Below are 27,418 nucleotides of genomic sequence, written 5' to 3'. Positions count from 1 at the left end.
CGAGCTTGGTAGAAGTGAGCGGGATGGCAGCGCCCTCCGACTCCCGCGTTCAGAATGTCGGTGGACAGATGCAAACCTTCGGCACCCACCTGCGCCGCGCCTCTGGACCGCGAGTCCGCGGGGGAGGTGAGGCCCCGCCTCGCTCCGCCGCGGGGTCCCCCGCTCTCCCCGCCCCCTCCCCCGGGCGTCCGCGGCGGCGCAGGGGAAGGGGAAGCGGGAAGGGGCGGGCAGGGGCCGCCGCCGCCGCTTTCTCCTCCCACCGCCCGCGCTAGAAGCGCCGCGCCGAGCCCATCTGAGCGGGCGGCACCGCGCTCCCGCCGCAGCCGCGCTTCCCCGCGCCCAGCCAGCGGGCGAGGCCAGCGCGGGGCCCCGGCCCGGCTTCCTTCTCGTCGCCCGCGGCGTCCCCGGGCGGGCGCGGGCCGCGATGGGAGCAGCCGAGCGGGGCTGAGTCCGCCGCCGCCCGCAGCCCCTGGTCCCCTCGGGCCCCAACCATGGCGAAGCAGTACGATGTGCTGTTCCGGCTGCTGCTGATCGGAGACTCCGGGGTGGGCAAGACCTGCCTGCTGTGCCGCTTCACCGACAACGAGTTCCACTCCTCGCACATCTCCACCATCGGTAAGGGGCGGTGGCCCAGGGCGCCCCACCCTCCCTGCCCCTCGGCCCCTTCCCCTGTCTCCCCTTCCCCAGGCTGAGAGGGGTTATCTGCCCCTAGAGGCTAGAGGCTGTGGCGCGCGAGGCCAGAATGAGGGAATAAACCCCCGGGTGAGCGGGCCACCTGCAGGGGACCAGAGCCTTGGTTCCTGCAGGTGAGGGGGTCCTACTGCCTGCCATCCGGGGCTGAGGGGTGGGATCTCTGGCCTCTAGCTGAGAACCTCCCCATCCAAGCCAGTAAAACGGGGGCGGGTGTAGGCTAGGGTACCCCGAAATGGGGCAGTGAGAATCATAGCCAGTGAAATGACATCCTTACAGCCCCAAGTCAAGAGGGGGAGGGGAAGTAAAGCTTGTGCTCAGGAAAAGGGGTCAGAGTGGGGAGCCAGTCATAAAGCTACCTTCAGTTCAGGGGTGAGCCAATGTGGAGCCAGGATGGGGAAGACAGGAGGAAGGGAGGGGTCAAAGGGATTGAGTTACCAGGGGACTGGTAGTGAAGGTAAGCCTCAAGGTGGGACACCTGGAGGAGGGCACTGGTGAGAAGCCCCAGAGCTTGAGAAAGGGAGGAACCAGCTGGCTAAAGTGTGTTTTAAAGGAGGCTGAGGAGGGTGGAGGAAGGTCAGGAATGTTGCTGCAGACCTGAGGGGATCAGAAGGCAGGCAGGACCCACCTTCAACTCTGTCTCTAATCCATCTCTATTTCTGATCCATCCGTACCAGGAGCCTGTGATTAAAGGGACAAGGCCTGGTGGCATCCTGGGCAGTGTTGTGAGAGGGTCACCTATTTTCTGGGAGTGGTTCTGAGGCCTCTCCTCAGAGAGAGCCTCTCCCTTATGGGCTCTGAAGGGCCTCCTCCTCTGGGAGGTCTGAATTGAGGGGATTCCACTCATACCTAACAGGTTTTATGCTTGGTTAAACCTGGAGTAGCCTCCTCACTGCCTAGGCCCCTGAAAGGAAACTCCTGTGGGCTGGCTGGTCATCCAGTTGGTATGCTGTCCTAGAAGCCCCTGCTGCCTTATGGGAGGACTCCAGCTCTTAGCTTCCTCTGGAAGATACTTCTCCCTGCTTCCCCTCAACACACACTCCTTGCTAAGAGAGAACAGGGAGCAGCAGTTAGATGCAACCAGGAGAAACAGAGCCTGGTGGTTAAGAGACAGGTATTGTTTCTCACATACCTGGAGACCACACATACCTGGAGATCTCACTTTGGGGCAACATGACCTTGACTCTCACTTAAGCTTCTGAGCTTCAGTTTTTCATCTATAGAATGGATGTAATAATAGATCAATCAAGATAATGTTTGTAAAGCACTCAGTACAAAGTCTGATACATGGGGGAGCTGGCTAGATGCTGTTATTACTGTTGTTAATTAGGATTGAGCTCTTAGCGTCTCTCTTTGCTTCACAATCTTCATGGGACTTAGGTTTGGGGACAGAATTCATCCATATTCTTCAGGGATACCGTAAGGCTAACTCCTAGGAGATATAGGAGTTTGAGCTGGGCCACTATTTGGATGAAAGACATTTCAGAGAGATGGTTACAGACACCAAGCCTTGGCCAGGGGAGAGCTCAGAGAAGAGGCAGGTGTGGGGCAAAGCATGGGAGTGAGCCAGGGAGTGGTTAAGGAACCAAATAGGGTATGAGGACAGGTTGCAGGCTTGGGGCAAAGGGCAGCAGGTTACCTGACTTTTGCCTGAGGAACAGCCATTTGCACCCTGGTGTCCTGGCCACATTCTAAGTCCTAGGAGTCACTTGAACTTTTCCCTTTGAGGGCTTCACACATCCCCTTCATTTCAGAAGCTCTTAGGACTACTGCTTATGTTGTGAGGAGATAGCCTCCCCTCGTTTCCCTCATTTACCCTCTCAGCAGATAAATGAGGGAACCCTTGTTTATAAAATGTTACAATATGCTTTTTTAAAGAGAATCATCCCGTGCCCCATATCTCTGATCGCCATCCCTTCTTGTCCCTTCACCTTGTCATCTCCTATTGGAAACTTTTACCTCCTTTGGGACCGCGGCCATTATTGGGTGTTGGCTGAGTGGCCTCATGGGCTCTTCTAGAGCATTTCTGTGACCTGGCTGGATTGGCCGTGCGGGCTTTTGACCTTAGCCCTGCCTAATGGTTTAACCTGAAATCTGCCTAGGCCCCTATAGTGATAGTAACGTAACTGCCCCCTATTGGTTCTTGCTACTTTCTCTTCTTACTCCCTCCTTCTATCACTATATAACCTTGTCCCTGACACAATAAAGCTGAGATCTGCTTGAGCCTTCACGGCTGACACAACTCCCGGCTCAGTGTGGTTTCTTCCCAGTCTTGGGGTGGGGACTGGGCCGAGACCCTTACCTAACTCTCTCTCAGCCCCTCGGAGTCGACAGGCTGGTCCTGCCTGTCTCCCACGTACCCTTGTTGCAGGGAGCAACAATCTCCTTTCTTGGATTTCTTCTTACTGCTAATAGGGGAATGCTAGGTAGGTCTAGGGACTTCCTCAGAAACCTTCTGCAATGTATCACTTTGGGGGGCAGAGGTGAGTCAATAAAATAGGTGGGGTGTCTCCACAGCACCCTCTCCCTCCAATGCCCTTTGTATATATTGGCCTAAAACCTGTTTCCAAAGTTCTTCCTCTGCTTCTCATGGCTGGTCCCCCTTTACATGGGATGCAGAGGACTTTTTTTGGAGTTTAGATTCCCTGGAAGAGAAAGAAACCTGTTGGGGCTGGGGATGTGGCTCAAGCAGTAGCGCGCTCGCCTGGCATGCGTGCGGCCCGGGTTGGATCCTCAGCACCACATACAAACAAAGATGTTGTGTCCGTCAAAAACTAAAAAAAAAAAAAAAAAATTAAAATTCTCTCTCTCTCTCTCTTAAAAAAATTAAAAAAAAGAAACCTGCCTTTCTTCCTATAGCCTTTTAAAATCTGCTCCACTGAGTTTCTTATTAATAAGATGTTTTCTTTTTCTTTTTTTTTTTTTTGAGCGGAAATTAGAAGTTTATTAAAGGACAGCAGAAAAGACTTCTCCTGGAGGAAGAAGGGGACCCAAGAGGTGGAATCCCAATAAGATGTTTTCTTAAAGCTTACTAATGGCTTGTAATTCCTCCTCATCTTGATTGTGTTTTTCAGCATTAACTAACACTGAAGGGAAAGAGTTGGATTGGATGGTCAAGAAAAGCTTTTTCTTTAGGTGATTTGGAAGGTTCCCAAGGAAGGGGTAGCCAGGAGGCAAATGGAGGAGTCAAAGAAATAGGGACTACCAGGTCATGGTCATTCATTTATCTGCTCACACAAAAAGCGTGCACACCTTGTATGCTAGTCTCCAGAGGTTCCAAGATGAATAAACATCGCTGCTCTCAAACTGCCCAGATACAGTCTTTCACTGTGCTGGACGTTGATCTAGGCACCTTTCCCAAGGGCTTTCCTGAACCCCGCTTCAGTGAATGGGGAAAACAAGACAGTTCCCCAATTATTGCCAAGATAGAGTTCAGATTCTTGGCTGGCTCTTTTGTAATTTGTTGTGTATTTACTATAAGAGCTTGTGACATTCCATAAAAAAGCTGGGGCACAGGGAGGAGACCTCCCTTGTAGACTGAGGCACTGACTGTCCCTTCTCCCATCCTCGTTTTTCTGGCCAGTGGGTGGACAGGTGGCCCTGTGCTGGATCTGTGCCGTGGGCATTCCCTTTCTATGTAGCTGTGCTCCCAGAGCGGTGCAGAGGAGGACAGTCAGAGCCTTAATATCTCCCTGCAACTAGTTCCTGACAGGTCTGTCTCATCAGGTAAAGTAATTGAACATTCCTACCAAACATGTGTGAGGCATTTTAGAGACATATTGCACTCCACCTTTTTCTGCCCACAGAAGTGTATAATCTAGTTGGAGAAGCAAGATATAGGTAAAAAAGAGCTGTCGCCAACATGAGATGAAATATCTGAAAGTACTTGGAAAAGCATTCTTCAAATGTAAGGGCTTGATTATAATTATTACTGCTACTCTTTTATTTTATTTATTTGTATGTGGTGCTGAGAAGTGAACCCAGTGCCTCACACATGCAAGGCAAGCGCTCTACCACTGAGCCACAACCCCAGCCTTCATTACTGCTACTCTTGACGAAGGTCCCACAGTCATTATCCATGTAGGATGTGTCATGAGGCAGCCAGTAATGGCAATGGCCCCAGAGCGTGCTTTTGCTCTCTGAGGTTAGAGAAGAAGAGAGGCCCCTGTGGATTCCAACTAGCAGGAAAGGCTGAAGCAGCCTGCAGTGAGTGCCTGCAGGGAAGGGAGCAGATGGAGCACAGTGAGCAGAGATAACAGAGGTGTGAAGTGAGTGGGTGTCCATGGGACTAGGACTCCCGCAGTCTGGCTGCTGCAGAGGGAGTTTATGGAGGAGTGCGAGAACATTCTTCTTTCTGTCTCCCAAACTAGAAGTGTCTCAGGGGCGAGACACATCTCATCCTTCTTTGTTTTCATAGGCCCTAGTTCAGGGAAGACAACATTTAACCCTCGTAGATCATTAATGAAAGAGTATCAGACCTGATTGGCAGAGGGCATCAGGGGCCTGGCTGAGCAGGTGGGACTTGAACCTAGCAATGGTAGGAAAGGGTTTTGAGCAGGGTACTCAACAACATTGGTTGGAAGAGGATTTAAGACTTGAAGCAGGGGGACCAGTCAAGGGCTGTGCTGGTGTCAGGGCTTGAAGGAACCTCTCAACCAGCTCCTTCCCCTTCCTCCTCCCACTCCCTCTGATGGTACCAGCACTAGCCTATGCAATCGCCTACTCTGGTTTCCCTCCAGAAGTGGGGAGTAGCTCAAACCCATCAAACTGGCCACTTCTGAAAGGATCTCATGGAGCTGGTGCTGTTTGCCCAGGCACAGAGTCATATGTGGATGTCTGGAGAAGTTTGATGGCCTTTCTGCAAGGTGCCAGGGGTGGGATGTAAATCCAAGTAACTGCCCAGGAGCTGATTTTCTCCCTGCCATCCTTGCCACCTGGCCTCTGGATCTTTCATTTGAAAAGCCACCCTCAGGCAGCACCTCTATTGAGTGAGGAGGAAAGCTATGGCCTATGATGATCCGGTTGGACCGGTTGGGCCATGGCTTGAGGCTGCTTGCTTGGGCTGGGTTTTCTGTGGTACTTTCATCTTTCTCAGGAAGTTCTGCTGGAACTGGCTCTGCCTGTGACAGGCGCTTGTATTGACTGGGGGAGGAAAGGACCAGGGGGCCTAGATCTGGACCTGGAATTGAGTGACCCAACAGAATTTGGGGTGAATGCTTGGTATCTGTAGCCCTGGGATCTGTAGATTCCTAGAGTGAGGAGCTGGGTCTTCTGGTCTTAGTAGCCCTTAGGCAGCCGGAGACCTGTATCTTCCTACCCTGTGCCCCTGCCCTGTAGAAAGGTTGGGAAGGGAAGAAACAGTGAGTAGGATGGAAAGAGTCTGGTCAGACATGCACATTCTCTGTGGCCTTTTTGGCTCTGTGACCTTCAGGCGCTTATTTAACATCCTCGTACTTAGTTCTGCATCTCTAAATTGAAAATGGTAAGACAATCTTTTTCTTAATGATTATTGGGAAGATTACAGAAGCTAATGGATACAAAGTACTTGGCAGAGTCCTCAGTGAAATGGTAGCTGCCACCATGTTCATAGTTATAATTGTTCCTAGTGCAGAAGAATGTTGCGGTGATGAATAAACTGTCAATCATGTGCTGTGAGGTCTTCCTGTCCATCACTCATGGAGTCATTCAGGCACTACTTGCCCTATACCTCCTATGTGTTAGGCACCATGCTAGGAGCTGAGGAATCAGTGGTGAACAAAACAGAGATCAAGGAGCTGTCTTCCATTCCAGGGGAGCATGTGAGTAGGCTCTGTGTTCGTTCCAAGCCCCCCTGGCCCATGCAGTGCCAGTGTCTTGGAAGGAAGAGTGAGTGGGTGAGGAGGTGGAGAGGAGAGGGGTGGCCTGGGAGGATGGAGGCATCTCTGCTTCAAGGCTGGGGCCTTTGCTAGATGTTGCTCTGCCTAGGCCTCTGCTCCTTCATTCCTCCTTATGACACAGGCACAGACCCAGCCTCCCATCCCTCTACCCAAGGACATGATCCCTGAGAATGAACACATCTGAAACCTGCAGAAGGTTTCGGCTGATCTGTGCCACATTTGCAGATCTGCAGATTCACCCACAGCTTTGAGCACCCCGATCCCTCTTGCCTGCCTGCATTCCTTGGTTTCTGCTCTTCCTTCCTCTTCCTTCCCTCCCCCAGACAGATTGGTGATGAGCTTTATAGCATGAAAGTTGATATTTGGTCATTACCCTTCTACTCTGATTGCCAGCTCTTCTCAGAGTGTCTCTTCTGTAATCTAATATTTGTGCCTTTTTCCCTGTAAAACTGCCAGTTTTCTGTACAGGACTCTGACCTCTCCTTGGCTCTTCTGCCTGGTCAGAGAGCTTTGTCAAGGGGTCACAGGGCTTTCTAGACATTTAATTCCTTTTACTGCAAAGGATAGGTCTAATCATCCACCCTGTTTTGTAACTAAAACTGAGGACCCTAGAGAACTAGTGACTCCCATCTCGTATGTAAGGTGACCCAAACCTGAGCCATCTTCTCTCCTCCATTTTCTCCAGAGTCACTTTGGGCATGTTTTTCATCCCAGAAGTCCCTTCCACAGGTTGCCAAGTAGAATGCCTCCCCTGCCAGCCAAAGGGGAGTGGGCATGTCTTCCCCACCTCATGTTAGGGCTCTGCTTCATTTACACACACCCCTGAAGAGAGTTAGAGGCCTGTGACTGAGGAGTCCAGGTAGGAGACCTCCAAGTATAGGATCGGAGTGTTGCTCTCCTATTGCCATTTTGATGTGGATTTAAAGAGAACTGAGTGACCAGGACACCATGATGTACAGATAGGCCAACAGTTGGCTTTGAAACATGGGTCATTCCCTGATCTCTTTTCCCTGATTAAAATTTTCTCTTTGCTGCTCTTTTCTGCTGTCGTGTATTGACTTCATTCATTCATTCATGGATACTCATTCATTTTTTTATTGCACATATTTAACTTTGTTGAGTAATATTTAATGATTTGCCTTCCACCAGGCAATGAGAATATGAAATGAATAAGATGCTGCTTTGCATTCTGTGGACTCACAGTGTAGCTGGGGAGTCAGGCTTCCAAACAGACAGAATATTATGCAAAAGAAATTATAGAGGAGTGAAAAATCCCCCCAAGGGAGGTCGATAAAACTTCACAGAGGAAGTGACATTTGAATGGAGTCTTGAAGACTTAGTTGGGGACAAGGATCAGGGGAGGTACATACCTTTTTACCAGGAAGAACTGCTGTGGAAAACACCTCTAGATTGGGACTATTGCTCTCCAGACTGGCTGAGGCCAGCTAGTAATGGCCACACCATGGTCATGCCAGCTTCAGTTCAGGTAGGTACTTGCTAGAGGTTCCCTTTGCTGGCTGTGAGTGGGGCAAATGATCTGGAGACACTGTCCTATCCAAGGTGTTTCTTCTGGAGGCTCCAAGTCTCTTCTTCTCTGAACTGAGAAACAGGCCCAGAAGGAGGCTGGAGGAGTGAGTGGTCAGTAGCCCAGCACATCTTGACTGCCTCAGCAGTGCCCACTGAGCACCCACCAGCAGGCTCAAAAGAGGTGATGTCCGGGTCCTTGGGTCTAGTACATGGGAGTGGCACAGCATAGCTGGAGCACACCCCACTTGTCACAGAGGCTGCACGGAGGTCTGTGCCCAAGGCAGTGGGAAGAGCAAGAGAAAGGAAGCCCCATTTCCTGAGTGCTGACTTCATACCCACTGTGTGCAGAATGGAGAAACCTTACCCACGTGCTCCACAGTGCAGCTAGAGAGCTGTCAGGGCACGGGGATGAGGAGTTCCAAAGTTGGTCTTGCTCTCAGATGTTTCTTGGTGTGTCCTTCATGTTACAGCCTCCACACAAGTGTCCACGGATGGATAGATGAGTGTCTGTGTGCATATGCCCATGTGCAAATACGAGGGTCCCCATGAGATCTGAGAAAATGCTAGGGCCTTACTGTGATTTCTCCTTTTGTAACAGGAAAGGATAATGTTGGTCCCTCTTGCTTTTCTTCCTGAGAACTATAAGTTTGACTGAAAGTGCCTGAAGATACTTGCTGCTTCCTTTGTCTGGGCCCTCAATCCTTCAGATCTTCTCCCTGCTGAGTACTTTCTTGTCACTCAAGCCTCAGCTCTGATGTCACTTCTTTTAAAATATTTTTTCTTAAGGTAGCTTGCACACTATCCTTGCTGTCTGCTCCATTATCCTGATTTTGCCTCTTAGCCCTTATCATTCCCATCCATGATGTAGTAATAAAAATAAGTTACTAGCCAGGTGTGGTGGTGCACAACCAGCAGCTTGGGAGGCTGAGGCAGGAGGATTGCAAGTTCAAAGCCAGCCTTAACAACTTAGCAAGGCCTTAGACAACTTAGGGAGACCCTGTCTCAAAATAAAATATTTAAAAAGGGCTGGGATATGGCTCAGTGTTTAAGTGCCCCTGGATTAAATCCCTGGTATAAATAAAATAAATAAATAAATGTTACTTATCTGTCCACTCCCACAAGAATGGAAGCTCCCTGATGACAAGGTTGTGTTCTGTGTTGTCTGCTGCTTGTCTTGGGGTTTCTGGCACATAGTAAGTACTTACTAATTGAAAGAGTGAATGTATTAATACATCTCCCTAGAAGACTTTTGCTCCTCCCGGAGGAAAGTCATGGTAGTATTCGTTTCTTGGGATCCATGACAACACCAGGCATGTGTTTGGGGGTATGAGAGGACAGGGGAGACTTCTGCAAGGGGGGAATTTTTTTCCCAGTAATTTTCAACCTCTTCTGCTCTGACACATGCCCTAAGGGGAAGCTCATAACAAGGAGGGAGAGGGTAGTTCCTGTGGCACCTGTATGAGTGGGGTACTCTGGTGTGTGCAGAGATGAGTGCTTGGTGTCTTAGACTAAGGTCAGTGCTGCTTGTCAGTTGGGGTCACTGCTAGTGACAGATGATGCCTATCAGTTCAACGTGGCTGCCTAAGTGACCATGCCAGGACCACCTCACCAGCCAGGGTGCTCTGGGGTGAGGAGCTTCTCAGCTCAATCCCTGAGCCATTCATTCCCTCCAGACTCACCAGGGTGAGTGTCCGATTGGGAAATCCCACTGTGTGATAACAGTCTGGGTCCTGGGTTCTGGGCTTCCGGAGACTGACCCTTTTAAGACATAGAATATCCTTCTGAAATCTCCAGAATTTCTTGTGGATAGACATCTGAATCAGAACCTTTGATCTCAGCACTCTTTTTTAAAAAAATATTTATTCTTAAGTTTTAGGTGGACACAGTATCTTTATTTTACATTCATGTGGTGCTGAGGATTGAACCCAGTGCCTCGTGCATGCCCTCTACTACTGAGCCACAGCCCTAGCCCCTGATCTCATCACTCTTGAGATTAAAACATGACTTTCAAGTGAGTTAGAGGATCAGGATTCTGTCCCTCAAGCCCAGGGCCACTTATATTTCTACTTCCTGTCACTGCCAGAACAAGATGGTGCATGCTGACTAATACATTTGTTCTGAGAGCCGGTGTCTACCTTTCCCCAGGACAAAGCCAATATGAGGGATAGCCAGTCTGCAGTTCACAGAGGAGGGAGTCAGGCGGCATGCAGTCCAGCCAAAAAAAAAAAAAAAAAAAAAAAGAAATACAGGCTAAGAGTTACCAGACAGAAGGTAGAAAGCAGCAAGTAGCAGGTTTGGGAAAAAATGTTCCCACCCCTTAGTTGCTATGAGGGGTCGAGATGTGTCAGGATCCTTTGTCTTGAATCCTGTCCCTGGCTTTTCTGTGAGCACTCTTCTCTCTCTGTACTCTCTTTCCTCTTCTCCCCTTCCCATGTCCGTCAGGGGGAAAATGGCATTATTGGTCTCCTGCATAATGTTTAGGTGAGAGAGGGGGTTTTGAAATGGGAATCACTATCATGCCTTGTTTGGGATGGCAGAGTCTGACAGCCACCTCCCTCCAGGCTCTGCCTTTTCCTAAAGCTTGTTTTGGGGAGGGGTTTCTCGGGGTGATCCCTTTGGAGGTGACCTCCTGCCATAGCCCTGAGGGAACTCCACATGTCCATCACATGCTAGTTTCCTGCAGGGGGAGGGGCTGGGGGCATTTCTGGGACTGGTGCTTAGTAACTGGAGCCAGCATGGCCCCAAAGATTGGATGTCTGCCTTGGGTTTCAGGTGTATTAAATTGTTCCTTGTTGAGGAGTCTCATTGCTAATGTAAAGGCTCGGGTTACACTGTGGGTCCTTTGGGCCACGGTTGATCATGTTGATAACATTTGGCACCAGACTCAGCCCTGTTTCCTCTAAAACATGTGGCACTTGGTGGGCAGGCAAGCTGGCACCCAACATTAACCCTTGAGGTGCTGGCCTGAGGGAGACCAGCGCCAGCCTGCTAATAGGGCCACCCCAGCTTTGCCAGGATTTAGGTTGGAGCCAGGCTTTGGGAGCTGTCTGAGGTCCACAGTGGGTGGCATTTTCTCTCTGTTGAAACATTCCACATTTTTAGTTGAAACGTTCTTTGCCTCACCTCTCTGCCCCACCCTGCCCCCCCTCCTTTCCCTAGCAGGAGCCCCCTTCTATCTCCCAGAACTCTTTCCGTCCCCCAGGGTATGACTGTGGGTATGATAGTTTCAGCCTTCTGTAGGGGAGATAGGTAGGGACATCAGCGTTACACTTTACAAAGCTCTGGGTGGCAGATCCTGTAATGGGTTTTCTGTTCTATCTCATCATCCACACAGAAATCCTATGACATCAGCATTGCCACCCACACTTCACAGGTGAGAAAGCCCAGGCCAAGAGGCTCTCTGGTGTTCCGAGACCACATGGGCAGTGACAAGGCGGCATTGGAACCATACTCCCGTCTGTTAATGGCCGTGCTGCTCTGTTTGTCCTGTCGCACTTCCCGCCTGTTTCCAGGGCTTTCTTTGGAGGCAGACTGTGACTGGAAGGAGTGTTTGTTCATGGGTTGTACCCTGTGGCCTTCTTTCCGCTGTCTCTCCAGCATGTCCACTGCTGGCCTCGGGAGGCAGTAAGCTCTTCTGTTTGCCTGCCCAGGGCAAGACAATCCTGAGAGCCACAGGAGTGCCATGCTGTCTCCCCTCACAGTTTGGGAGGCCAGGAAGTCCAAGATCAGGGTGTTGGCAGATTTGGTGTCTGGAGAAGGCGGGCTTGCTTTCCTCTGCAAAGATGTCATCTTCAAGCTGTGTCCTCCCATGGCAGAAGCAGAAGCAGAAGGGTTAACACACGCCCTCAGGCCTTTTTCATGAGGGCACTAATCTCACACAAGGGTTCTGGTCCAGCCCTAGTGTCCTGCCCTAGCACCCTGAGGAGGACCTTGCCTGTCCTCCCAGTTTTCTCATAGCAGTGCTGTCACTGTGCCCCAGGACTCTGGTTGTGGCCCGGCAGGCACTAGGGGTTGCTGCTGTGGGGGCAGAGGCCAAGGCATAGCAGGAAGAGCAAGAAACCTAGAACCGCCTCAGGCCACAGTCTGTTGTGAGGGCACTGTCCACAGCTGCATCAGGACCCCATACTGTCACTTTTTTGTGTGTATATGTGTGTGTGTAGGCACCTGTCCCTTCTTATGCTCTTTGGTGCAGGAGGATTCTGAAGGGATGTCTGTCCCTGGTACTATGCTTGCACAGAGGCAGAGATTTGAAAAAAAAAAAAAAAAAAGAAGCAAACAAACAAAACTTGTTCAAACACAAAGTGTACTCTCTGGTCTTTAGATGCTTTATGTCTAGTTGGGATTAGAAGACAAAAAAATAGTAGGCAGCAGGAGAGCAAGGGAATATTGTTTTAGAAGTCTTCTCCCTGCTCGGTGGTTGAAGCATCACACCTGTCATCCCGGGGAACCGTTAGGCAGCAGTGGCACCGTCACAAGCTATGAAGCTTCAGGCAGTCCTGAGGTGCTCTCAAGTGTCATTGAGGAAAGGCATATGCTGTGAGGACAACCGGTAGCTGAACTTGGGGTCTGGTACGGACTGATTGCAGTGCTAGGATCCAGCAGCCTCAGCACCAGTTCTATCTATCTATCTATTTATTTATTTATTTTTCTAGTACCAGGGATGAACCCAGGGGCACTTAACCACTGGGCCACATCTCCAGCCCTTTTTATTTATTTTTTTTAAATTTTGAGTTAGAGGCTCGCTGAGTTGCTTAGGGCCTCACTAAGTTGCTGAGGCTGGCTTTGAGCTTCTAATCCTCCTGCTTCAGCCTCCTAAGCCTCTGGGATCACAAGTATGCACCACCACGCCTGGCCAGCGCCATCTCTTGCCAGCACGCTTGTCATTTTTCAGCATCTCTGCTTGTCCCTACGCATCTGTTTGTCTCAGGCTTCTCTGGTTGTGACCCAGCTAGCCTCTAGTTTTGCCGAGTCTGGAGGAAGCTTCCTTCCCCTGCCTTATTCTCTCGTCCCCTTCCCTTTCCTCTTTTCTTTTTGAGACAAGGTATCACCTGTTGCCCAGGCTGGTCTCAAACCCCTGGGCTCAAGTGATGCTTCTTTCTCGGTCTCCCAGGTAGCGGGGACGACAGGCACGTACTACTGCTTCTGGCCTAGAGGGAGCAGGTTTGACAGGCTTAGCTGAGCTCTCTTGCCCTCGTTGGCCTGGTTATTTTGTGGGTCCAGCAAGACTGTTGATGGGCCAGTCAGGAGCTGCTTCTCCACAGAGGGCAAGCTCCACCCAGCCCTGTTTCCCTGAGCAGAGTTTTGGACTCAGCAGTTTTAAAGGGAAAGGGCGCTGGCTATGGCAGACATCATGATGGCCATATCAGGTGTTCTGGGACAAAATGATAAGCGGTGCGCTGGGCTTTGGGCCCTCAATTGGGAGAGGGCCCTCCTTCTTCCTGACTTCCTCCTCCTGGGGCTCCCAGGTTTCCCAGAACCTCTGCTGGAGCTGTGTATAAGGGCTTTGCTTGTTTCTGCATACTTGTGCACTGTCTTGTAGGGACTTAGAGGTCAGACTGACAGGGTGATGAATCTGGGCTTACTAGGGTCAGAGGAACAAAGAGTTCCCCCCAAAATAGGTTATAGTGGGTATCTTAGTCAGGGCTGTTGTAACAAAGTGCCTTAGAGTGGTACTTTACATAAACAATAGAAATGTACTGTCCACAGTTTGGAGCCTGGGAAGTCTGAGATGAAGGGATTAACATATGCAGTCTGGTGAGGGCTCACTCTCTGCTACAGAGATGGCACCTTCTACCTGTGTCCTCCATAGCAGTCAGCCAGAGGGAATAACATGCTCCCTCAGGCCTCTTTCAGGGCTCTAATCCCATATTCTGCCCTCATGAGCTAATCACCTCCCAGTGGCCCTACCCTCCCACATCATTGCACTGGGGATTGTTTCAATGCATGACATTTGTAGAGACAGAAACTGTTCATGTGTGCCCACTGCCTCACTTCTAAATGTCTCAAAATATCAGAATAGTTGTAGGATATGGTGGATGTGAATGATAAAGCAGTGTAATTCCTCAGCCTAAGGGTTGGGAACTACTGGTCGAGTGAAGAGCATCATGGGTAGGTTTTAAGAGACCCATTTTCCAGCTCTGGCTCAGCTATAGGATATGGGGATTTAAGTTGGCCCTTTCGTGCCTTATGGTCACAATACCCACTCTGCCTACTTCACAGAGACTCTGTGGCTAAGGGATGTGTATAGGACAAATATATATATATATATATATATATATATATATATATATATATATATATATACACACACACTTATTTTTTAGTTGTAGATGGACACAATATCTTTATTTTATTTATTTATTTTTATGTGGTACTGAGGATCGAACCCAGGGCCTCGCACATGCTAGGCAAGTGCTCTACCACTGAGCCACAACCCCAGCCCCCCACCCCCCCCGGGGGGGGGGGCGGGAGACACACACACACACACACACACATACACACACATATATATAATAATTTTTTTAATATGTAGTTGTAAATGGACAGAATACCTTTATTTTATCTGTTCATTTTTTTATGTGGTGTTAAGGATTGAACCCAGTGTCTCACATCTGCTAGGCAAGTGCTCTGCCACTGAGCCACAGCCCCAGCCCAGGACAGAGAAATATTTGAGGCTCAGGTGTGGTTCTGCCTAGAGATGGGCTGCATAGAGGTTCAGTGTGCATAAGATGGGGTGGGTCTGGGGGAGCCCTGAGAATCTTTATTTCTGCAAAGCTCCCTGGTGAGGTTGGTGCCACTCATCCTTAGTTTAGCAAGGGTAGCAGAATAGTAATCCTTTCTCTGCTTTCCTCCCTGCTCCTCGGGGAGTCTTTATTCAACACAGGGAAGGTGGGAGTGAGAACCAGAGTGAGGTGCTTTTGTTGTATACCCCTTTGGAGGCAGCTCTTAGGTGTTCTCATTCTACAAATAAGACTAGTCCACAGTCACACAGCAAGTGTCCAAAACAGGATTTGAACTCAGGTCTTTCTGAGTCCAGTGCCAATTATTGTCTCTTTCACTCTATTGCCGCTGTCAGACTTTCCTCTGTCTGACCTTCCCCCACCCAACACGCACAGTGCTGTTAAAAATACAGGTTTCTGGGTTTCTCTCAAATTATGATTCAGTATGTGTAGGCAAGTCAAGGTAGTTGCATTTAAAAGAAATATCTCCTGGGGTGATTCTCATTCTGCTGGGGGATCTGCAAATCACATTTGAGAAACAGTGAATGCCCAGGGTGCCTGGCTTGACACTTTGGGTGCAAAGCTTTTGCCCAAGTGTAGTTGTCAGACGTCAGTCTGTGTGGGAAGCACCTGGAAAGTTTGTTGAAAAAGACTGCTGGATCCCACCCCCAGAGGGTCTGCTTCTGTAGATTTGAGGTAGGGCCTGCATTTAATAGGGAGGGCATTTGCCTTTTTAACACGTCACTGATGGTGCTGATGCTACAGATCTGAGGACAACACACTCTGGGAACCACTGTCCTAGGACCAGCAACCTCAGCTTTATCTGGAAGCTAATGTAACTTCTCAGGCCTTTTCTCATACCTGCTAAATCCAAATCTGCATTTTATTTGATCACAATCCCTACCTTTTTTTTTTAAATATATTTTTTTCAGTTGTAGTTGGAAACAGTACCTTTATTTATTTATATTTATTTTAATGTGGTGCTGAGGATCAAACCCAGTGCCTCACACATGCAAGGCAAGCGCTCTACCACTGAGCCACAACCCCAGCCCCACAATCCTTACCTTAATGTGTGCATCTTAATGCTGTCTTGGAGGAGCCAGGATGAGCAAACACCAGGAGAGAAGCAGCTGGAGAACCCCTTCTTCCCATGGATACCAAAGAGGCAACAGAGGGACCAATGGGCACCCAGAAGGGGATGATGAGGACAGCTGAGAGATGAACCTTGGAAAGGGTAGAGGGCCCTTCCTTGAGGAGGGCAGAGAGATGACAGAGGGAAGTCTGGTGAGATGGGATGGGCCTCAGAGGAAAAGCAGTGGAGAGACATTCTGTTGAGAGCATGGGGTGGGCAGTGCCGCTCTGGGTGAGGTCAGTGGCTGTAAACACACATTGGAATAAGCAGTTGGCCGAGCAGCTGGAAGGGCCTGCGAGGTGAGGAGGCATGAATCTGAAGGGGACTCAATCAGGCCAGCGTTTTGACTTCATCCTGCAGAGCGGCAGTGAAAAAACCCAATAGCCACGCAGGAGAGGATATGGCCAGGGTTGGGCACAGGGTCCTGCGGCCAGGGCCTCATTGGAAGAGTGGACAGGGAAAGATCTAGGGTGTGTGGGGACAGAGAGAAGAAGGACTGGATGCCACTGGAAGATCATTAGACTGTTAACCTTTTTATATTTAAATAAAAAGGTGGGGGAAATCCTTCAGAAGATACAGACTGTTTCGTCCATCATATATTAATGCACATGAATATCCCAACTCAAAGCATTTTCCTTCTTGACAGGTTAAAGTAAAATTTTACTGTGTTGTCAGTAGGCCTCGGTTGCAAGAATGTGTGTGTGAGAGAGAACATGCAGCATGGTGGTGGTGGGGTTGCTATGAGCCCCAGAATTACTCAACCTTGACTCTGCCACAGAACTAAGTGAGGGCCCAGGGAGAAGGAAGCAAGGCCTAGTACTCACCGCCAGGGTTGTGCAGGTTCGAATCTGCTTGTCTGTTCTACCTCTTTTTTTTTTTTTTTTTTTGTACTGGGGATTGATTCAGGGGTGCTCTACTACTGAGCTGTATCCCTAGCTTTTTTTTATTTTTTGAGACAGGATCTTCCTAAGTTGCTGAGGCCAACCTTGAACTTGAGGTCCTCCTGCTTCAGCTTCCCAAGTCACTGGGACCACAAGTATGCATTGCCACACCTGGACCTGTTCTACCTCTTAGCAGCTGCTTCCAACTTGCCCTCCCTCTCCTTTTCTTTCATAAGGAAAAAGTCCCCCTAATATTGGAAGATGGTCTCTCAGCAGATCCCTTCTCAAGGACCCAGAGGAGACAGGAAATGAAGCATAGTTGAGGTTTCCATTTCTAGTTAATGCTTAACTCTCCTCTCTTTCTCCCAACAAATAGTGCTGGCTTCAAACAGATTTGCATTTGAATCTTTGCTACATGCTGTGCCAACCTTGGGCTAATTATTTGCCTTTCTGGGCTCATTTCCTCTCTCTCAACCTCTGTAAGAGCAGGGACCATATGTGCTTTTTAAAAAAATATATTTATTAGTTGTCAATGGATTTTTTACTTTATTTATTTGGTGCTGAGGATCGAACCCAGGGCCTCACATATGTCAGGCAAGCACTCTACCACTGAGTGACAACCCCAGCCCAACCATAGGTCCTTTTTTTTGCTGCTTTGTCTATGGTGAACACTGTTCAGGGCACATAACATAGTTATTCTCATAAATGCCTGTGGAATAATGGAAATAAACCTCTTATCCACCCCCGCCCTTGTGACCACTTTGCGTAAAGCATTGTTCTTGATCTGGATGAGGATGAGGATGAGCTAGGTTTATTATTTTAAAAAAATATATGGTTCTTCTATAAAGAAGCAACTCTGCTGTCAAGCAACAAGAATCCCTTTTTACTGGTGGATTCTCATTATTCATACCAGTGGGATTTGTTGTTGCGTGTCCCCTTGATTCCCTTCTATGCCAGGTACTGGGGAGAAGCAAATTCCTGGTAACTGTCCAGGGAGGGAGTAAGCATGCTACTGCCTTCCTCCAGGGCCAGGTGTCCCTCTCCCTCTTCCCTTTCATCTTCCTCCTCTTCATCCCTCTTTCTCTGCACACAGGGAAGAATGGCTGCCAGACATTGCCTGTTTGGAAAAGTACAGCTCAATAGATATGAATCAGCTTGGGCAGGCGAAAAATGATTCATGTCTGACCAACTTGATTTAGTGCCGGTTGTCCATTCTGAGTCGTCTTCTCCCTTCTAATTAGAGGAGATTGGTCTTGATGGTAGGAGGGAAGAGTCTGAATTTAATCTGTTTGTATTTGTGGAAGGCCGGGGATGGGATGGATAAGGGGATGCTTTCCCATTTGTCAAAGCACTAGTGTGGAGGAGGAGGAGGAGAAGGAGGAAGAGGAGGCGGCGGAGGTGGCAGCGGCAGTGGTGGTACCCTTGGGGCCTTCTGGAATGGGCAACCTGGTAGTGAACAGCCCACAACCCTGCCTTTCCAATGTTCCCCATCTCAAAACTGTGGTTCATGATGCCCACTCCTGACTTGCCTCCAAAGAATGCATGAAGATTTAAGGTTAATTACTTTACCAGACACAGCTCTCAGAGTCACTGGGCACAGTCATGGCTGGGGAAGAGGCACAGGGATCGACACATCTCCCCTCATCCGTCAGCACCCACAGTCAAGCCTGTCTGCTGCGGGTGGTGCTGATTTCCCCAAATATGTGTCAGCCCTGGGCCATTTGCCAGGTTCCCTGTGCTTCCTGTGTCTTGGGGCAGCTTAGTTCCTCAAGCCCTTGGGCAGAAGGGCCTGAGAACTCTGTGCTTCCTGTGCCTTCTCCAAGAACATGTCATACCATCTGTTAGTCACTCGTGTACCTGCTACATGCCAGGTACCATGTTGAGAGCTGCAGTGGGTTATGCAGGCAGCCTCTGTATCTCACTGGGTCTTCCCAGCAGCCCTCAGATGTTTGTCATGTCCCAGCTTTTTACTGTGGAGAAAATGGGAGGCCCAGGGAATCAAGTACCCAAGGTATAGCAGGAGTCCAGTGACCAGCCAGCTGGCTTCTGACTGTGAAGCCTGTGCTTCTTCTAATGCGTTGGTCAATAACAGGTGCACTGAGGTCCTCTCCCTAGTGGGCTTCTGCAAGGTGCCAAGGGCTTCATGCACAGAGGGTCTGTGCCTTACCCTCATCACAACAGTGCTATAACCCCTCCTGGTTATCTTAAGGCAGAGAGAGAAACATCCAGGCCAATAAGGTAGATTGCTATTCTTAGAAATTCATTTCAGGAAGGGAAAATACGAATGTTTTTTCTAGAAGTGTAAACATGAAGGCTTCACACGTGACTAGAATGTGCCATGATTCCCCCGTCTGCACACTGCCTCCCTGTTGCCCACTGCTGGCAACTTTCAACTGGTGAGGAAGGGAAGCCCCCTTCAAAGCTTAGACACTTCCCTGGGGCCCATTTATGGTTAAGGAGGCCCTTACTCGAGTCATCTCCTTACCGCCTTTAGCCAAAAGTAAATCCCTCCATCTGTGAGGGCCTTGGTCCTTCCCTAATCAGTTCTCAGCAGGTGCCCTTCCTAAGTTTCATGCTTGCTTTCTCTCCCTAGGTGTTGATTTTAAGATGAAGACCATAGAGGTTGATGGCATCAAAGTGCGGATACAGATTTGGTGAGTTGGGTAGGAGCAGGCAGGTTTGGGCAGAGAAGACCCTGGGCTGCTGCTTAGAAACAACTGTCATGGGCAGTCCCTAGGCCTCGTCTGGGATAACTGGACACCTCTATGAAGGCGAGAAGTCAAAAAGTCCATCCCAAGAATGAGCCTTAACCTCCTATCTTGCTTAACAAACTTCATGGAATAGATGAACAAATCACCAAAGGGTAGGAATTAGAAGGATTGGTGAACTAACTGTTGTGGGTTTATTGTAGAATTAGGCTTTATCCTCAGGCTGTGTCACACTGGTTAAGACTGAAGGAGAGACGGCTCTATCCTGGGTTTACTGCCTGATGCAGTTGCCACTAGTAGCCACCAGGGGCTGCTGTGGCCCTCTTACCTGATTGTCTTGAGAGCACTACTTTTGCGGGTGGAGCTACCTCCTAATCCCAGAAGGGATGGTAAAGACATTGCCTTTGGAGGTCCCATGGGCACTGGGGGTGGAGCATCATCCTCCCATTCAACCAAGTCTGGCCATAATGGCCAAATTTTAGAGTTGTCCAAGGCTCAGTTGGTGCAGTGCAGATACAGTTATCCGGAGTGTCCCAGGCCTGTGGGCCTTGTCATTGCCAGTATAGAGGAGCTGACTTCATATTGCAGAGTCAGTTGTGCTCAGACCCCTTTGGGGACCAAAGCACCACTGATTTTTCACCTTGCAGCTCCCCATTTTTTCCTACAAAGGCACAGGGTCTCCCAGTTCTTGCTCCTCCCTCCCTATCTGCTCCCACGGTCCCTGCTGCTCTGAGGGACTGGCTTTCTACTGCAGGGACACAGCCGGCCAGGAGAGATACCAGACCATCACAAAGCAGTACTACCGACGGGCCCAGGTGAGCCACCATTTTCAGGTAGTGGAGGTTTAGCTGCCACTCCACTTTCACTATGGGTATTTGAGGGGTGTTTGTGGTTATTTTGGTTACTGACCCCCTTGGATTACCTTCAGAGGAGGGAACCTTAGGGCAGTCTTTCAGAGACCTGCTGATCAGTCATTTCTCAGTTATTCATGGAGCACTTACTGTTGGTAGGTCTCCTACCCTCATCCCTAACTTTCACCCTCTACCCTGGGCCAAAGACCCAGGACAAAGCATGTGATGCCTTCCTACCCTAGAGAGTTCTGTGATGGTCCTAGGAAGTGGCAGCTGTGGGGGGTCTGAGAGAGAAGGAGACATTTCTAGATACTGAGGGGTCCTCATTATACTAAGCAAGGAGAGTGGCTCAATGTGTAAAGACCCCCCTCCCCCATCTCCCCCCTCCCCATGAGTGCACTCTTTCTGTGTGCAATCTCCCTCCCCCATCTCTCTTTCTCTCTTTTTTTTTTCTCTCTCAGGGAATATTTTTAGTCTACGACATTAGCAGTGAGCGCTCTTACCAGCACATCATGAAGTGGGTCAGTGATGTGGATGAGGTAGGAAACACCACCTCACTGACAGGTGGGGAAAGGGCACCTCAGGGGAAGGTAAAACAGGGGCCAGGCCAGATGGGAAGGGCCAAAGCTCTCAAGGGCTGGTGAGTCAATGCTACCAGGAAACCTAAACCCTGCCTTCTACCGGCTGGAAGAAGAGCTCTGGGTGGGTGAGTCATGCAGAGCAAGCTGAAGCGGCCATGCCCTCATGCTCTGTTCCTTGCTAGACCTCCATGCTGTGTCTCTCCTGGAAATAAGTTAGTTCCATACCCGCCCTGGGAGTAGATTCCTTCCTGAAATCTCAGGACCGGGTGCAATTACAGGACTCTGGGCTTCTAGACCAGAGCCATGACTCTGCCGATAGCTGGGGAGCCTTGGGCAAGCCATTTGAGCTCTCTGGGTCCCAGTTCCTTATCTGTTGAACAGGGGCTGCCAGTCTTAAGTATAACCTTTCCAATTCAGGTACCATTTTTTCAACCCAACAAGGCACTAGGATTAGCCAGAGTGTCTTCTATCCTAAGCCACCCCTGGGACACTCTGGGGTCAGTCAAGGTATAGTAGTCCCTCCTTATCTGCCAAGACTTTCATTCCACGACCCCAGTAGATGCCTGAAACTAAAGATAGTACCAGACCCTTTTTTCCCCTATACAAACATACCTATGATAAAGTTTAACTTATAAATTAGGTACAGTAAGAGATTAACAATAACATAGTAAAATAAAATAATTTTACTATAATAAAAGTCACTTAACACTTAAACACACATTGTTTATTTCTAGAATTTTCCATTTAAGTTTTAGACCATAGTTGACCATAGGTAACTGAAATTGGGAAAGCAAAACCACAGATAATGGGGGACCCCTGTACTTGGTAGAGCCTGACACTTGCCTCTGGTCACTCCACCGAGTCCCTAGGGCTCTTAACCTTGGTGGTGGTTTAGAGGTCAGTGTAGACTGGGACAGGGGAGATGGGAGGGAAGGGCATTTCTCAATGACAGTTCTGCTTCTCTTTTGTCTCCAGTATGCACCAGAAGGTGTCCAGAAGATCCTTATAGGGAACAAGGCTGATGAAGAGCAGAAACGGCAGGTGGGGAGAGAGCAAGGGCAGCAGGTAGGTGGAGTCCTTCTGTAGCACCTCCAGGGCCAGTCCTGGGAGCGGGGACTGGGAGTGCACTCACCATCGTCAGGTCCTCTCACATGTTCCACAGCATCTTCAGGCCCTGGGGAGTTGCCATCTTTGAGAGGCTGCTCTCTGTCCTTCAGGACAGTATTTGGGGTCCATCCAGAAACAAAGACCTCTTGGGCACCAACTCTTGTAGGTCCAAGGTCCAAGTTCCTCAAAACAGGGACTTACCAGAGCATCCCTGTTAGGGATGAGGAAGGACTTCAAGTTGCTAATGTCTTCTTGAATCACATCCAGGCATAGCTATGTTTTGCAGTGAGGAAATGGATTCCTATCCTCCTTGTGCTGGGAAAGAAGTAGGGAGGAAAGTGAGGCAGTGAAAGGCCCTCAGTCAGGTGTAGAATGTTCAAGCATGCAGGAAGACCATCCTCCCAGAGAACAGGAAGAAAGACTGAGAGTATGAGACAAGAGTCCTCCACCCACTCTGAGGACCTCGAGAATTTTTCTCTCCCTCTTCAGTCAATAGCATTCCATTAGCCCTTAAAATAAAATTGATTTTTTTGGTTACAAAAAATAATACATAGTCATTGAAAATGTGGAAGTAGAGGTAACCCTGTGAGAATAACAGTATTTATCAAGCACCACATGTAGGGCACTGTGCTCAATAAGTGCTTTTAGGAGCATGACCCCATTTAATCAACCCATTACTTTAGGTCATGGACACTGTCATTCTCCTTTAACAGAAGAGGAAGCTGAGGCTTAGGGAGAATAAGTAGCTTGTCCAAGGTCCTACAGCTGTTGTGTGGCAGTCCCAGGGAACCTCATCTGGGTCTCTTGCACTCCAGAGTCACTCCATAGTGTTTGCTAACATGCCGCACTACCACTGCAATTTGGCATCTTTGTGTCCTGAGGTATGATGTGTGAACTGGGGGTGTACGTGCGTGTTGGAGGAGTGGGGTGTATTTGTGGATCATCTTTCCCCATTCTGTGCCAGTCTATGTCTTGGAAGGAGCCCAGTTTCATCTGAGAAGTGGTCTGCTCTGAGAAATTGTCACTGCACACCGTGGTCTGCGAGTGTACATGCGAGGTGGCGTGGGTGCCTCCCTTCCCTTACTGACTCTCTTTCAGAAATGTCCTTCTCTTGCAGCTGGCTAAGGAGTACGGCATGGACTTCTATGAAACAAGTGCCTGCACCAACCTCAATATTAAAGAGGTGAGATCACTGGGCAGCAGCTGCCCTGCCTCTGGCTGAGTCCGCAGAGTGGGGAGGTGAGAGGAGGAGGTGGAGACAGGAGCCAAGATAAGATAGGACTGGCCCCTTGGGCAGTTACAGAGTTGCCGGGAAGAGAAGACGCTGGCTAACCCGTGCCCCTTGGTTTCCCAGTCTTTCACGCGTCTGACAGAGCTGGTGCTGCAGGCCCACAGGAAGGAGCTGGATGGTCTCCGGATACGAGCCAGTAACGAGCTGGCCTTGGCAGAGCTGGAAGAGGAGGAGGGCAAACCCGAGGGCCCAGCGAACTCTTCAAAAACCTGCTGGTGCTGAGGGTCCTGTGTGGGGCAAACCCCTTTCCCTTTCCCTCAAGAGGCCTGTGGGCAGACAGGGGAGCCTGGGCGTTGCCTACTGCTGTCCTCTCATTTGACAACCCTGTCAAAAATCAGTAGCTGCTACTCTTCCCCTGCCTGGCCCTGAGAGCAACTCTGCTGGCATCTCTGAGCAGCCTCTGCCCCCAGCCCCTCTACCCTGGAGTGGTATCCTTCAGCCTGTTTCCCCAGCCATGGGCCTGCTGTGACCCCCATGGTGTGCTTTGAGCGCCGTCCCTCCACCAGAGCTCCCTGGACAATGGCTGAGGCTGGAGTCAAGACTGCTTAAAGGCTCCTTCTTTCTGAGTGCATCTTGGTCCTCTCTGCTTTTTCTCTTTTCTTCCCGCTCTTCACCTCCTTCCCTCAAATGTGTTTCCTCTCAAAGCTCCTCCTACCCTTGCCTGTGTGTCCCTGTGTGGCTGCCAGAGCAGCTCCTTCCTTCCCAGCCCTGCCTAAGGGAGTGGACCCAGGCTCATAGGGATGTTCCATCCTCTGCTCCATGGGGGACCTCCACCTGCTCTGTGGGTGGGCCAAAGGCCAAGGGTGCTTCTTCCTCTTCTCTTTGTCTCTGCCCCTTCTTGTGCCATGGGCCTGCCTCCCCAGTGACCTGGGAAAGTGGATCATGGAGGTAGGAAGGAAACACCAACTGGTGGTCCTCATGTCTGGGCTGTCCTACCTCTCTGTGCTCCCCCTGCCTGAGCTCTGGCCTTGCTTAGCTGCCTACTTGCCTCTGTGGGAACTGAGCTCAGAGGCAGGTGTTTCAGAGAGAAAAAATGATGAGGGGTTGCAGGGATAAAAAGTCACCTCAAGTCTCTACCTCCCATGCAGGGTGTACACAACTTCTCACCACATGGGCCCCTGAATCTAAAGGCCTGAGGGTACCACAGGGGCAAGGAGATCCCTGGGCCCAGAGCACTGGCAAACTAACCGTGCAGTCCAGAAAGAGGAGCACTCACAAGGGAAGGACTGGCTCCTAGCTGTCAGGGCCAGAGCAAGGGCAAGCAGGCCAGGGTCAGCATTTTGTAAAGTAGAGGGGATGTGGTGGCAGCAGGGCCTCACACACTCTAGGCTAGCACTCTTCCACTGAGCATGTCTCCAGCCCTGCTTTACCTCTCTTGTGGCAGAAGAGAACTTCCCCATACTTCCCGGCAGAGGTGAGAGGTGATGTAACCACATCACTCTTCTTTCACTAAACCCAGCCTTCAGCAGTCAGGGTTTTCCTGGGTCCCAGAGTTTGTGGGAGAAAAGCAAAGATTTCATGGGAAGAAAAGAAGGAGGCCCTGGGTAGGAATGCTTGGGACTCTTCAGCCTAAGTCAAAGTGCTCATCTTGGCCTCTTGCTCCTATGTAGGCTCGAGGGTGTGCCAATTGCACTGTGGGGAGGGAAAAGGACTTCCGTCTCCAGAGTTCTGTGTTCAGGAATTTTCTTTAACTGCCAAATAGTCCAAGAGTCCTTGTTCCCTTTCAAGAGGGAACAAGTCAATTGCCAGCCCTGCTTGGGTTCCTCCTGACCTTTCTGGCGTGGGAGAAGCCTAGGTGAGAGGATCATTCCTAGTCTGTACTACATGCTAGGATTGGAGCCAAAGCAAAGAACTGGGCATCGAGCCCCAAGGACCCAAAACCAGGGCACATACCTGTTGAAGAGAAAAGCTCTATTTCTTACTCTTCAAAGAAGAAGGAGGTGGAAATAAAATCATTAGGCACTTTGTCTAGGCTTACCAAACCGGGAAAAATGGCTAGCAGGAGAGGGTGGCTCAGGATTTCGGAATGGGGGACAGGTGTGCACAGTGGAAGGAAGAGAGGAACAAATCACTGGCTAGTAAGTTCAGAGAGCTGGTTCTTTAGGATGAAGCCATGAGTGGCTGGGCGCTTCTTAAAGGACCACCTTATGCAGAAGCACCTTGGGCATGGGAGTGGTAATGTCAACCCTGCCTATCCTCAGGAAGGATGAGAGAGAGGAGAAGTTATATTAGGCACTGGCTCCAACCTGTGAGCCAGTGTTGTCACTTCCTCTGCAGGTCAGGCAGAGTTCCAGCGTCTCTCTCCTAACCCCCTCAGGAAAGAGGGATTCTGTTTTTATTGTATCCTAAGGGATTGAGAAGGGAGAACATGGGCCCAGGAGTCTATGGACTGATGAGCTCTCTCCACAAGGGTCATGGCTGGGAGCAGAGGAGGGCTGGGATTTTAGGATGCAGCTGCGCTCCCCAGGTACCAGAGTCGGCCCCTTGCCCCCAAACTTTAGTGCAGGAGGTGGTCTGGGCTGCCATTAGACCAGGAATGTTGAGCAGGCTTTCCCAGCCTGTCTTTTGGTCAGTACCTCTGCCACTTTGTCCTGAGACAGCTCAGCCCCTGGCACCACCTGCTCCTGAGCCCCACCATCTCCCTGTGATGGGTGAACTTTGTGTACTGTGTCTTGGGTCCATTATATGAATTGTGAGCAGGGTTCATCTATTTTAAACACAGATGTTTACAAAATAAAGAATATTTCAAACCACAGGTATGGTTGGCTGTTTGAGTTCCTGGGAGGAGGTTTCACTGGGACCCTGGTGGTAACCTGGGAGGGGGAGGCCTCTGGTAGAAGAGACCTCAGAATTCTAAAGCAACAGCAGGAAAATGATGGTGAAATGGAGAACTTTGTCCTTTTGTGTGTGTGTGTGCCTTCGCTAGTGCTACCTGTAGGGGAACTCAAAGCAAAGGCCCCCTGCCCTGAAAGAAATAAGATGAAGCACAGTCATTGAGAGGACTGAACATCCGTGTCTGAGGGAAGAAGAAGCTGAACATCCAGTCAAGTCTAAACGGGTCTTTGAGGCCAGTATAGTTCTCATCTGTTCAGTGAATTAGGAACAGGTCTTGTGAAGGCATGAGAAGGGATTGAGTAATCTTTCAGATTTGTAATTGGATATCTTAGGGGAGAGAGGCAGACATGGAACCTCAGGACTCTAGGTAGTTAAGGAGGCTGATGTTGCTCAGTGGTAGAGCACTTGCCTAGCATATATGAAGCCCTGGGTTCAATCCTCAGTCCTGCCAAAAATAATAATAATAAACACTCTGCGATATGGATTTGGTTAAGGAGCTAGAGAATGTATGGGGGTAAGGATAGAAAGATGAAGAAAGAAAGGAGTGAGGGCAGGACAATCAGTACTCTTAAGATCTTAACCGTACTTTACAGTTTATAGAACACTGATACTTGGCTCTTCTGTTTCTAATAATCACTATATGAGAGAGGGAGTGTGGTTATCCACACTCAACAGATAAGGAAACTGCTTGGAGAACTTTAAGGATTTGCCACAGGGCCCCAAGTAACTTGTGGAATTACAGCTGGAAACCACTGTAGTAGTCGTGAAGGTTTGGCATTTCAATTTAGAAAGAAGAAATCTCATTTACAGTCAGAATTGAGAACCACCCACCTGAGCTTTTCTGTCCAGTGCTGCTTCCAGAATAACCAGTGTCCTGCAGAAAGCTGTGCAAATCACACATTTGAAGTACAGGCCCAAAGTCATGAGCTTCTGAGAAGTGGGGCTGCTATGAGGCAGAGCTGGGGACGGAGGTATTTTAGGAGCATCTCACCAGTCTTCATCAATTATGAGAATTGAGGAAACTAGGAGACTCCTAAGGATCCTAGGTTGAGCTGGTGGAAAGGGAGGGCGTCCCCAATGTCATACTCTGAGCTCCTATGGCCTGGCCCAAGAAGGCCTGCAAAGGGGCAGCCACCAAGAGGTGTCTCCGGAGCCCAGGTACTAGGGGAAGCTCTAGGCAGGAAGATAAATATGGCAAGTTAATGTCAAGGTTTCAGTCA

At 49.7% G+C, this 27,418-nt stretch overlaps 1 protein-coding gene across 2 annotated transcripts; it reads left to right on the top strand.

Moving 5' to 3' along the window:
• The first annotated feature begins 219 nt into the window (after positions 1-219).
• Positions 220-26,104, top strand: RAB15 (RAB15, member RAS oncogene family). Of its 2 annotated transcripts, XM_081293301.1 has the most exons (7): positions 221-615; positions 19,419-19,479; positions 20,288-20,348; positions 20,846-20,923; positions 21,941-22,030; positions 23,190-23,255; positions 23,427-26,104. In XM_081293301.1, exons 1-7 carry the CDS (start codon positions 492-494, stop codon positions 23,583-23,585), a joined length of 639 nt encoding a protein of 212 aa, XP_081149427.1. In that variant the 5' UTR covers positions 221-491; the 3' UTR covers positions 23,586-26,104. The 2 variants fall into 2 exon arrangements, with proteins under 2 accessions (XP_081149428.1, XP_081149427.1); XM_081293302.1 differs by lacking the exon at positions 20,846-20,923 and having other exon boundaries at positions 220-615.
• Positions 26,105-27,418: the final 1,314 nt, after the last annotated feature.

Source organism: Spermophilus citellus, assembly GCF_964194105.1.
Source record: "Spermophilus citellus genome assembly, chromosome: 4".
NCBI lineage: Eukaryota > Metazoa > Chordata > Mammalia > Rodentia > Sciuridae > Spermophilus > Spermophilus citellus.
This window is presented reverse-complemented; position numbering and strand designations above follow the sequence as displayed.